The sequence below is a fragment of the Pteropus alecto genome, unplaced genomic scaffold (genome assembly GCF_000325575.1).
Source record: "Pteropus alecto unplaced genomic scaffold, ASM32557v1 scaffold30, whole genome shotgun sequence".
Lineage (NCBI taxonomy): Eukaryota > Metazoa > Chordata > Mammalia > Chiroptera > Pteropodidae > Pteropus > Pteropus alecto.
Window position 1 is genome coordinate 461,762 of NW_006429782.1, and position 11,596 is coordinate 473,357.

Sequence of the window (11,596 nt, forward strand, 5' to 3'; positions counted from 1 at the left end):
TCACGCTTTCTCTTATTGCCCGCCCCTCTGTCTCGCTTTCTTTTGGATGAAGGAAAGTGCTTCTGAATTAGTGACAGAAAGACGCCTCTGAAAGTGAGATGCAGGATTCATCGTAACTATGAAGCGGGTGTGCTATCGGCCAGGTGACCGAAGGGGCCTGGGTCCGTGTGCGAGGACATCTGAGCATTCTGGGGCAGGGTCTCGACCCACAATGGACGACGTGGGGTGGGGCCTCTGGGTGGGACCGACCACCTTTGAAGGACAAGGGGGTGGCCACATGCGGTGGCTTCCAGGACTGGGGCGGGGGGGTGCGGTGTGAGGGGCTGGAGACTTCCTGGAGAAGAGCAGCCAGGATGAGGGGTGCCGCTCGCTAGGGCCTGTGCTCACTGTGGGCTAGAAAGAGAGGCCAGGGGCTTTGGGGACCCCGAAGGTGAGGCCCTACATTAAGTCCTCCTCCTTAAAACACCCTAGCGCATGTGGGGCAGGGGCTCCTGGAAGCCTCGTTCTAAAATCCTGGGACCCTCCGCTGACACCCTGTGAGTCCCACGGTTTTGCGGCTGAGCTGGGCCTTAGGTCTCAGAGGACAGGACTCAGCGAGCAGAGCCCGGGCTCCTGGGTGGCTGTCCTGCCGCGCCCCCCAGCGGTGCCACTCACTCTGCGGCCGAAACGAAGCAGTCGAGCTGGCCGTCCTTTTCGTCCAGCACCTCCCGCGTCCGTGCCTCTCCTGTGGACTGCAGCCCGATGACCACACACTGCGGGGGCGGGACATGAGTGGGCGCTGGGGTCCCTGCCCACAGCCCCTGGGCCACAAACCAGTCTGCCTCAGTTTCCCCCTCCTGTTGTGTCCCAGTGACCACCAGGCCCCAGACCCACTCGAACCCACCTGGGAACCCCATATGGCAGCCAGCCTTGGCTCACCTGACCCCTGACTACTGTCCACCCTGGTCTCCTGGGGACCCGCCAGGCCAGCGGGGACCCGAGAGCCCGGGGCAAGGCGGTGCCGGCCACCCGCTACAGGGAGCTTGTGCAGGCAGGATGGACCTTGTGGACCTCAGCTCTCCATGCCCACCCACCCTCTGGGGCTCAGCCCAGCCACGCTCGGTCTCGGGTGCAATTGTGAGATGGACGTCGGTGCCAGTCGGCCCCTTGGGCAGAGGGACGGGGTCCTGGGTGCCGCCTGCGCCCACCCACCTTGTCCCGGGCCAGCTCCTCCTGCGCCAGCTCCACCAGCCGGCGCACCTTGGCGGCGATGCACAGGTACTTGAAGAAGCGCTGGTGGGCCGACCAGAACTGACCCCACAGCGACTTGCGGGACTCCAGGCCGATCCAGTCGGCCGCCTGCTGGAACACGCCCAGGGCCTCGGCCCACTGCAATGACAGCCACGTGCCGCCAGGTTCGCCACTGCCCGGCTGCCCTGGCCCAGCCCGCTGGAGCATGGGGCGGGGTGGGGAGGGGTCATCCGCAGGACGACACGGAGGCTCTGCAGACCCCCGAATAGTTGGAAAAGTTAAAAAACTTAGGCGGTGCCTGCAAGGTCGCAGTGAGGGTGGCTCGGCTGCCAGGCACAGGGCTGGTTGGCCACAATGTCAGGAAGGGGCAGGGACACCTGGAGGGACTCCTGCCAGCAGTCACTCCACTCTTGACATTTCAGGGTGTTCCTGCCCCCAGGCAACACCGGGCGGTGTCTGGGACCTCTGTGTTTGTCACATTGGGGGTTCCTGGCATCCAGCTGGGGCAACAGTGAGGCCGCTCAGCCCACAAGCCCAGGACGCCCCACAGGATGCCCCACAGAACGACCTGGCCCCAGTCAGCTGTACCGAGCGGGACCCTGTCTCGGTTTGAGCTAAGGCTAAGGCACAGGCAGGGCCAACACTGAGGGCTTGTCCCAGGCGGATGCGACCTGACGTTGAGGATGAGGAACCCATCTGCACGTGGAGGAGACAGCGGGGACAGGCCAAGCCACAGTGCACAGAGATGTGGACACGGAAACCAGCCTGGGGCAAGTGCTTGTGCCGTGGGGGGCAGGCCGTGGCCAGCCATGTGCTCCCACAGCTACGATCACGTAAGCATCCCAGCTGACTCCGGCCAGTGGGCCGGCTGCTCCCCGCTCTGCGACCTGACAAGCCCCTAAGACAGATGCTGACAGCACTGCCCGGTTCTGCAGGGTGGGGCGCCATGTGTCCCCCAGGTGGAGGCGCGGCCGGCTCACCAGCAGGGCCGCACGGTTGTAGACCCGCTCGAAGGCCGGGTCCAGCGGGATCTCCTCGACGCGGAAGGTGACACCGCTGAAGCTGAGCTGGCGGGCGATGTACATGCCGCTAACCTTCATGTCCATGGCCACGATCTCCATGGCGCCCACGCCCCTGCAGAGGGAGAGGGCTGCCTGAGCACCCCCGGGTCCCAGGGCAGCTGGTGCAGGGACTGAGCCCTGGAGGGTGAGGGTGGGGTGCAAAGGCCCGCACTGAGGGGGGCAGGGTGCAGGAGCGGAGAGGGGCCCTTCCCACAGCGATGGCATGGGAGTGCTGGCAGAGGAAGGGCAGGGCTTGCGGTTTAGGCCCCTTTGGCTGCGGGCAGAGCGAGGGCCGGTGCGGCATGGGTGCACCATGGCCACAGCTTTCCGGGTCACGGCATGTGACGACCGGGCGCCCGCAGGCCCCCCCCCATCTCCATCCCGGCAGAAGGGCACGCACCTTTTCTCGACGGCATGCAGAAACTCCTCGAAGGTCCGGAAGGGCGTGCCCTCGCCCCAGATGCCCAGGCGGTTCATGTAGATCATGTTTCGGGGCTCAGAGGCACCTGGGGGGGTGGGGCGGGGGTCGCTGTTGGCTCCTCCAACCCAGCAAGGGCAGGGGGCTGTGGACACAGCCCCGGAAATGAACCAAGGACCACGTGCCGGGAGCTGAGGGTCCCAGGAGGAGGAGAGTGCACACAGCCAGGGATGCTGCGGGGCGGGCATCGGAGCCAGCTGGCAGAGGGGAGGCCCTGAGCACAGCTGGCATCTGAGGAGCTGCGCAAGGCACTGCTGCCCTGGGGAGCAGCCCCGCCATGGGGCCGGGCTGTGAGGGCCCCCCAGCAGCAGAGCTACAGAGGGGAAGGGCAACTGATGGCACAGTGCCTGGGGCCGAGCACCACTATCGGATGCCGATGCGTGCGCGCGGGCCCGCCCCCGCCCGCCACTGTCCCTCACCAGTGGCGCTGGCATAGACCACCCGGGCCAGGGGCAGCTTGTTCTGCAGGTCCAGCACGGCCCGGCCCATCTTGGTGCAGCTGGCGTTCTTGGCTTTGTGGCACTCGTCAAACACGATCTGGGGTGGCCGTGCGTTAAGGACTGTCTGGAAAGCAGCTGCCCCAGCCTGCCTTTTCCTGGTTGGGGGAGTTTAGCGAGGCGCCGGGGGCGGGGGTGTCTGACCACAGGTGGGAGCCTTGGGGTTTGCACAGCCACTAGGGTGGGTGGGAAATAGCCTCTAGGCCCCGAGATGACTGCAGAAATGTGGCATGTGACAACACGGACATCTCATAGACGAAGCCGTACACTGACGAGCACGAGGTAAAGAGGCCTCTCAATAAAAAAGGTGGCCGTGACTACTCCCTTGGGAGCTGGGGTCTCTCTGTACGATTTCTCACAAGTCGACATGAGTCCCGTTAAAAAAAATACTAAAAAAAACAGTAAGATGTATAAAGATCTCAATATTTTAAATAGAAACGGACAGGCAAGTACGCCTGCCATGGGCCTATTTTAAAAACGAGGTGCGTCGACATGCGCGTGCTATGCATGCAGGGCTGACGGGATTCGCAGGAGCCAGGAAAAAGAACTGGGTGCTGAGCACGCAGGCCCTGGGCGGGACGCGCTGTGCGTCCCCACGACCGCTTTCCCCAGGCTGTGAGCGATGTCACCTCGCCTCGCTTGTCCTTGCTCACAGGAGGTGGGCTGCGCTAAAGCAGGTGTCTAACCAGTAAATCTATACCCTCGCCCAGAAAGGACACAGGGCCCACGGCCCTCTTGTCTCTGCGCTACAGTGGGCGATGCCACTTCCGGGGATGGCCCCGAGAACACGGTGGGGCGCGTCCCTGTGATTGGAGGGTGGCCACCTCAGGGCGGTGGCAGAAGTGGGGCGTGTGGGACAGAGCGCGCCCGCCAGGGCTGAGTGGGAACGGTGATGGGAGTTGGCGCACAGAAGACAACCTGGGGGGCGGCGCTCAAGGGTGAGCACCCCACAGGACTCCCAGAGCACCATCAGTGCCAGGCCAGCCCAGCCAGCTCCTCTGGACTGTGGGGCAGCCTCTGCGGGACCTCCCACCTGCTGCCCCGCGGGGCTCAGAGCCAGGCTGAGGGGGTTTGCGGAGGCGGGCGAAGCTGTCTGCCTCCTACACCTCGCTGTCCTACAGGCTGGAGGCAGCAAAGCTGTCCAAGCTCTGAGACAAAAAGCTAAGGTGGCACCCCAATCCTGGGTGGCAGGACAGCGAGCAAGGGCTTCTGTGCCCCACGGCACCACCAGTCGACACTTTCCCGCCACCAGACGCCACCCAAAGTCTGGCCAGCTGGAGCTGGGTGGCCGAGCCAGACATCGAGGCTCGCCGGCAGTAGTCACTGAAGGAGCCCCCCCACAGGCAGTGCCAGGACACACGAGATCCTCCGCACCTGGCGACATCCCAGGCCGCTCCCCTCGGCCCCGCCCCCTGGCCAGCCAGGATACGACACCGTCGAAGGCCGACCCGCACCACTCGAGGATCTGGCGGATGCGTGTGCGGTGCTGCCCGCCGGCCTGGCTCTCCCCGATCAGGGCGGAGTAGGTGGCGAATAAGACGCCCTCTGAGGTAGTGTTGTCGCCATACTTGATCTGGGAAGAGGGGTGGATGTGGGTGCGCATGCAAAGGCGCGGTGGGCAGGGCCGCCCCCCACACCAGGCGGTGGGTGGGGCGATGCACACACCTTATTCAGCGCATGCACGGCGATGCTGGAGGCGTCGATATCCCGCAGGTCGCGCTCCGCGTCATACTTGAGGTCGTTGGAGACGCTGAACCTGCGGGGTGCAGCCGGTGGGTGTCAGGGCCCACTCCCACGCAGGCCCCGCCTGCCCCGCGTGCGGCGGTGGGGGGTGTTGGAGGGGGCGCTCACCATAGGGACTTCTTGCGGCCCCGCAGGTAGTTCTCCAGGATGATGCCGGCCACTGTGCGCCCCTTGCCCACGCCTGCGCCGTCGCCGATGAGGAAGCCCGCGCGCTGTCCACCGGGGAGTAGGACCTCGTGTTGCTGCGGGTGGGGACAGCGGTCAGGACTCCCACATGGGACGGAGTCGGGCGAGTACCGAGACCCCCCCACGTGGGACGGGGTCATGTGGGAGACACCGGTGTCACCTGGCAGGCGTAGGTGATGGCCTCCAGCTGCAGGGCGGACAGGACCCCGCTGTCCGAGACAGGCAGGGCGAGGGTATAAGTGATGTCCGGGGGCGGGACGCTGGATAGTGTGCTGGTCTCCACCACGCGGTCAGGGTGCTGCTTCCCAATCTTGGCTGCAGGGGTGTGGCCAGGGCAGGTCAGGGGCATGGCCAGGGCCTCAGGGAGAGGGACCAGGATGCAGACGGGGACCCTTGAAGAAGGGCGAGGGCCAGAGCAGGGAAGGGGGTGTGGGCAGGCCCCCTCGCTGGGCAGGGGGGCGGCTTACTTTCTATCACCCGCGGCTACCTCTGGTCTGTGCATGGTGCAGTTATAGCCAGACCACGGTGACCGAACTGCCCCTCCCGGCCCATCTGTGCTGCTCCAAGGACCCAGGGGCTGCGCCCCCTGCAGGAGCCCAGAGGCCGGGCGGGGCTGTGTGGGTCTGCGGCCTGTGGTCTGGGGATCCCCGGGCATGCAGGGGCAGGGGCAGGAGCGGCACTCACACTTGGACGGCACGTAGTCTGCGTAGACTTCCGTGTGGCCTAGCTCCTCCGACTCGTCCTCCTCCGCCTCGTCCTCCTCCTCGGGCTGACTCTGAGACTGAAGGGCAGGCAGTCTCATGGTGGGGGCAGTCCTGTCCCCCGGCACTGCTAGCCTTCCCCCAGGGGCAGGGGCCTGGTCCCCAGCCAGCCCAGTGTGGGGGCGGTCGGGGATGGGGGAGCCTGACCGTTCCCCCCCCCGCCGCAACACGGTACCTCCCAGAACCCATTTCCCCACCTATAAAAGGGGCACACCCTGCTTCTAAGCGGACCCAGGGTCCAACATGCAGCAGGTGCCTCCTGATCCCAGGAGAGGCCCAGCTCACCTGGTAGCTGATGAGAAGTGGGGTGTTGGGGAGGGAGGACGCGGGGTCCTCGAGGCCTGAAAACGGATCGCTAGACAGGACCAACTAGAAGGGAGATGGAGCGCAAAGTAACATGAGCCTGCAGGCCACCGAGTAGGGGCAGCACCTCCACGGGCCACCCTCCCGCCTCATCTCCCCAAAGCCGGCTGCCAGCACTTGGTGTACAGGTGGCCCGTGGGGGCGGGGCCTCCAGCTGGCTGGACCACCCTCGTGAGAAGGTCCCAGAGCACAGTCCCACCCTGGGGAGACTAACTGCCCACGAGTCTCATCCGGGGGCCCGAGGACTGGCAGGACGATGGGCTGGCACAGGAGACCCGAAGCCACTGGGGCTGTCACCCTGGCCCTCACCCTGCCCAGCCTCAGGGAGTGGTCACACTGAGGCTGGGAGGAGTGACTGCTCCGCCCTGGACGTGGGGCTGTGAGTGAGCACACTGCACGGCATGGGTGGTCCACACCCGGCTCTGTGCATTTCCAAATGTCCTCGCTCTTAAACACAAATCACGAAGGTCGGGTGTGGCCGTCCTCAGCCTCCTCAGCCCCACGGGCACGTACCCAGAGACCGATGGCAGGGAGTGCTGGGTGTCCTGGAGCACAGTGCATTTACACCCTCGGGGGACAAGGGTCACTATGGGATTCGGCCACATTATAGCCGACTTGACTGCCACGAGTCCGGCTGTCTCCCAGGGCCGAGCGCGTGTCCAGAGTTTTTAACGGGAAGGTAAGCGGAAGTGAGATGCAGCGAGGCCAGGAGCCTGCACGCGAGTTCCGCGCCCGTTTATTTTTTTAATTAGCAAAAACAGACAGCCTGGGCCAGGTTCCTGAAAGCCCAGGCCGGGCTCCCAGCGTCGGGTTTCAGCTGCCCCGCTTCCCTCCTCCCGAGGACTGGGAGTCGCCAGAAGGCCATGAGGCGTGGGTGATGGCTCTGTCCCATTGGGCTCCTGCACCCAGACATGGGGACTGGCCTGGGTCACTGGGTCGCCCGCTGAGGCTGCCAAGGGCAAGGAATCTCGCTGGGCTGCCGGGACACTTCCTGTCCCCCTGCCGACCCAAAGCTGGACTGTGCGCCTCCCAGTTCCATCTGCTCCACTGTCCGGGCACAGACACTTCCTGTGGGCCTGTGGGGCCCAAGGACACTGAGGACCCTGAAGGGCCAGGCGGCGTGTGCCATCCACGTCCACCAGCGTGAGGCCCCCGTGGGCGCTGAGGGCCCTGCCCAGCCACTAGATATAAGAGGCCACTTGGACACAGCCACCTTCCAACCCAGAAAGGCCCGGCCAGCCCTGCCTCCGGCACTGGATGCCACCACAGCCTGGTCCTGGGCACATACAGGAGTCAGGGCCTGGCATACCTGGGGACCCTGGTCACCTGTGACCCCTGTGGGCTAGCCTCATCTCACCCTCCTGGCTCCCACCTGGCCAAGTACACAGCCTGCTGCTCATGCTGGGGCCCGCTGGGCTACTTCCTGTCACAGAGTCTTTGCACGAGCTGTTCCTGCCACCTGGCCTGGCCGACGTCACCTCCTCCAGCCCCTAACCCAAACGCAGCCTCTGCAGAGGGACCCTCCCCACGCACCATCTCTGTACTATCACGTGACTTTACTTCTCTAGTCTAGTGTCCCCCCTGCTCGGCACAGCTGACGTCAGGCCCGGGTCGCTCTCTGAGGGGCCCCCTGTGCATTATGGCGGGGGAAGCCACATCCCTAGCCCCCACCCCACCATGCTGGGAGCCCCCCAGTCGTGACAACCACAGTTGTCCCCAGTGTCCGCTGGGGGCAAGACCACCCTGGGTGAGAACTAATAGCAGAAATAACATCTGACGTCTTCTGGGGATGCCTGTCTCCCCAGCAGGCCCAGCACAGAGGAGGCAGTGGGGTACCCAGCAGTGACGGGGAGTTATGTAGATGGGGGTGAGGGGCCCCACAGCCACGGACAGGGCACTGACCTTGTTGTGGGCGGGGGGCCCGGTGCTCACGTCCCAGATGGTGGGCACCTGGCTGAGCCTGTCGGCCGGCAGGAAGTCGGATGTGTCCACGATGTCTGACAGGGAGTCCAGGGACGAGGAGAAGATGGAGGCGTTGGACAGGTCATCGACGTACGAGGGCTCCTGGAAGACGGGGGGCTGAGGGCGTGGCCGGGCGCACGGGGGACCCAGCCACGCGAGGAGCAAGGCGCCGACACGCTACCACGCGGACGAACCCTAGAAACGTGCTCGTGGAGAAGTCAGACCCCACGGGCTGCACTGAGGAGACCTCTGAGGTGACACTGGGAGAGGGCACCCTGAGCCTTCCCTGGCCCGTCCCCATGGAGGAAGAGGCGCCACCGTGGGGTTGTCAGGACTCGGGGGGCCTGACACCTTCAAAGGGGCCTGCTGCACGGGGCTGCACGCAGTTTATCACCTGAACCTAAAGCACGACAAGGCACAGTGCCGGGGACCACGCTGCCTGCACCCCTCGGTCAGGGACACTGATGCCTGTGTGTGCCCGGCCTGCACTGGACACGGGACAGGTGGGGCCCAGCCCCGAGGGGCTCTGGCCTGGTGAGGAGTGAGCCCCCAGCCAGACACACCTGGAGAGGGCAGTGGGTGCCCGCTTTGCGGCCAGGGACCCGGATTCTGGGGAGGGTGCAGGCCCTGCCACCTCCTTAAGCCCCTCCAAGGACCAGGTCAGGAGCCAGCAGAGCTGCCTGGACCCCCAGACCCAGAGCACCACTCACATGTCCCGGCCTGCGCGGGGCACTGTAGGGCCATGGCTAGGGGCAGGCTGGGACCCGCTGACCAGCGGGAGAGACCAGGACAGGCTGATCAATGGGGGTCTTGGGGCCCTGGGGCTCAGCCAGGTGCACGCGTGAGGAAGGGGACATCTGGGCCTGGAGCCCCCACCACGCACCCACCAGACCACAGCCGAGAACGGGCCCTGAGGCCACTGCAGGGCCGTTTCTATGCCCGCCCCCGCCCCAGATCCATCAGAACCAAATCGCACCCCTGGGTGTGGGGGTGCTGCAGGAGACACCTCCAGCCTCCGCAAAGGTCCAACTCAGACGCAAGTGCACGCACAGTCCCATGACGAGGCAGGGCCCCAAGGGAAGAGGTGGAGCAGGGATGCAGATGGGGACCCCCCAATAGCCTCCCTGGGACAGCTGGCCTCGGGAACCTCAGTCTGCCTGTCTGCTGGGTGACATCGGTCCCGGGGATGTGCGGGAAAGCCTACCCTCGGCCACGTCAGCTGGTGTCAACTGGGGGCCTTGACTGGGCCCTCCCACCGCCCCAGGAACCCTAGCCACTTATGTGCACGAGAAGCCACAGGGCTGGCTGCTCACGTGTGCAGGGCGAGGGCTCAGAGCAGCAGGACTCCCCCGCCCTCCAGCTGGCCATGCTGTGCAGCCGGGAGGGTTTACAAAGTCCCCACGTCCAGGACAGGGCACAGCCGTCCTGGTGGCGACCAAGGTGGCCTGTGCTCTGCCCGCTGGGACCGCTTCTGGGCTCTACACCTCCCTGGGCAGCTAAGGACAGAGGTGGCCCAGCCCGAGCCTGGTGGACCACGCCAGAAAGGTCTGCCTGCGGAAGCCGGCCACCCTGTCCCCGCGATGGGCAGAGGCCCCACAGACCCTAGCAGGCTGGCGAGGTGGGCTATAGGTGCAGGTGGGGGCGGCCACATCTGAGCACCACCCTCCTGGTGGGTGCAGCCCCAGCCTGATCAGAGTGATGCCAGCTCTTGGGCCCGGAGAGGTGACCCTGCTTCCCGAAGGCCAAATGGTCCCTGACTGGTGGGCAGGGCCTGGGGGCAAAGGATGGGGGATGGCCCTGGCAAATGCAGTGTGCAAAGGACCCCTCCCTCCGTGTGGGCTGCACGCAGTGACTTCTCCAAGGACAGTGTGAGAGACTTCCCAGTGGAGATGCCTGACCAGCACCCTGGCCGGGAGATGAGGGTCACCTTCAGCTGTGGGGAGCCGTGGGGACAGCAGGGACTCTGACATGGTAGATGAGCAGGGCACACTCAGTACCATTATGAGGAAACTCCAAAAAACCCAGACTGGGGACGTCCTGCAGGACACGATGGCCCAGGGCGTCACACAGGAGGGGTGGGAAACCGTGTCAGCGGGAGGGACCCGAAGGGGTGTGACGATGGAGTGTCACATGCCATCTTGATGGGGCCCCGCGGCTGAGGGGCCTCAAGGGAAACAGGACGTGGGGTAAATGTAGACTTTGGTTGTTGGTGACCTCTCGGCCCTGGCTCATCAGCTGGGACAAAGGTTCCGCACTGCCGGAGTGTGGGACCAGGGAACTGGGCGAGGGACACAGGGATCTGCAGGTTGCAGTGACTCTGTGAACCTGAAACTGTTCTAACGCAGTCTGTAGCAGAAGCGGAGGCTCTCGCCCACCCCTGGACCTGCCTCCAGACGCCAGGCCAGCATCGAGGGGGGTAGGGCCTCACGCGGGTCGCCGGGGGTCAGGGAGGTAGGGCCCCTGTTGGTCCCCCCATCCCCCACTCCATGCCCTGTGCAGAGTGGGAAGCTGATGAGGGCAAGATGGGACCTCCTCCAACGTGGGCGCCCATCTGCCTGTATGGGGACTGACACTTGGCAGCCACGGGAGACCTTCGAGATCACCCAAACCCCGGACCACCTTCCTTGGGCCCCACCTGCAGCACCCGCTCCCCCGAACCTGGACCCGGCAGGCTCCTTCCAGCGCAGCCCGAGTGGGGAGGGAGCGCTGATTACCCCACAGTTCTAGGGGACGAGGAGGGCATGGGGTCACCTACTGAGCTTGCCTGAGCGTTTTGGGAACCCTGGACCAGGTGAGCGCCTGCCACAGCCACAGCCCAGCAGGACAGGACAGGGAAGGACGGCCCCACCCCCCACCTGGCTCTGGGCCTAGGGGGGCTGCTCAGCACCCCCTCCTGGCCAAAGCTGACCCCAGAAATGCCCTCCAGACAGCTCCTCGGGGGTCCCCTCCTCCGCCCCTAGGCAGTAGCTGGACGCCTGCCTGGGTCCATGGGGAACTGAGTCGGGACAGAGACTCATTCCTGTCAATCAGAGCCACCGCAAACTGCGCCCCCACAACCCGCCCCCCACACCCAGGCGACTCTGCCAGCTGTCCCAGGACACCGAGGCCCAGGCCGGGGAGGGACCGGGGACTGCAGAAACGGCCCCTCCCGCCTCCCACAAGCACTTTCGTTTCCCGGCACCTCCCCAGCCATCTCGGGAGCCCCGCGTCCCCATCGTCCCCACCGCTCCGGCTCAGGAGAGCCCTGCAGACACTGTCACTGCTAACAGAGCCAACGGAGCCGGGGCCGGGAGGGGGCCGGGAGGGGGGCGGGTT

General features: G+C 65.5%; 1 protein-coding gene across 1 annotated transcript in view; it reads right to left on the minus strand.

The window, feature by feature from the left end:
* Window positions 1–11,596, minus strand: part of SBNO2 (strawberry notch homolog 2) — a 46,973-nt gene that overhangs the window by 6,293 nt on the left and 29,084 nt on the right. Inside the window, 13 exon segments of the mRNA XM_025040942.1 lie at window positions 5–87; window positions 655–752; window positions 1,192–1,368; window positions 2,211–2,364; window positions 2,692–2,797; window positions 3,189–3,306; window positions 4,696–4,839; window positions 4,932–5,022; window positions 5,118–5,251; window positions 5,356–5,510; window positions 5,880–5,976; window positions 6,242–6,325; window positions 8,222–8,383. Coding sequence (XP_024896710.1) covers window positions 5–87; window positions 655–752; window positions 1,192–1,368; window positions 2,211–2,364; window positions 2,692–2,797; window positions 3,189–3,306; window positions 4,696–4,839; window positions 4,932–5,022; window positions 5,118–5,251; window positions 5,356–5,510; window positions 5,880–5,976; window positions 6,242–6,325; window positions 8,222–8,383 — 1,603 coding nt within the window.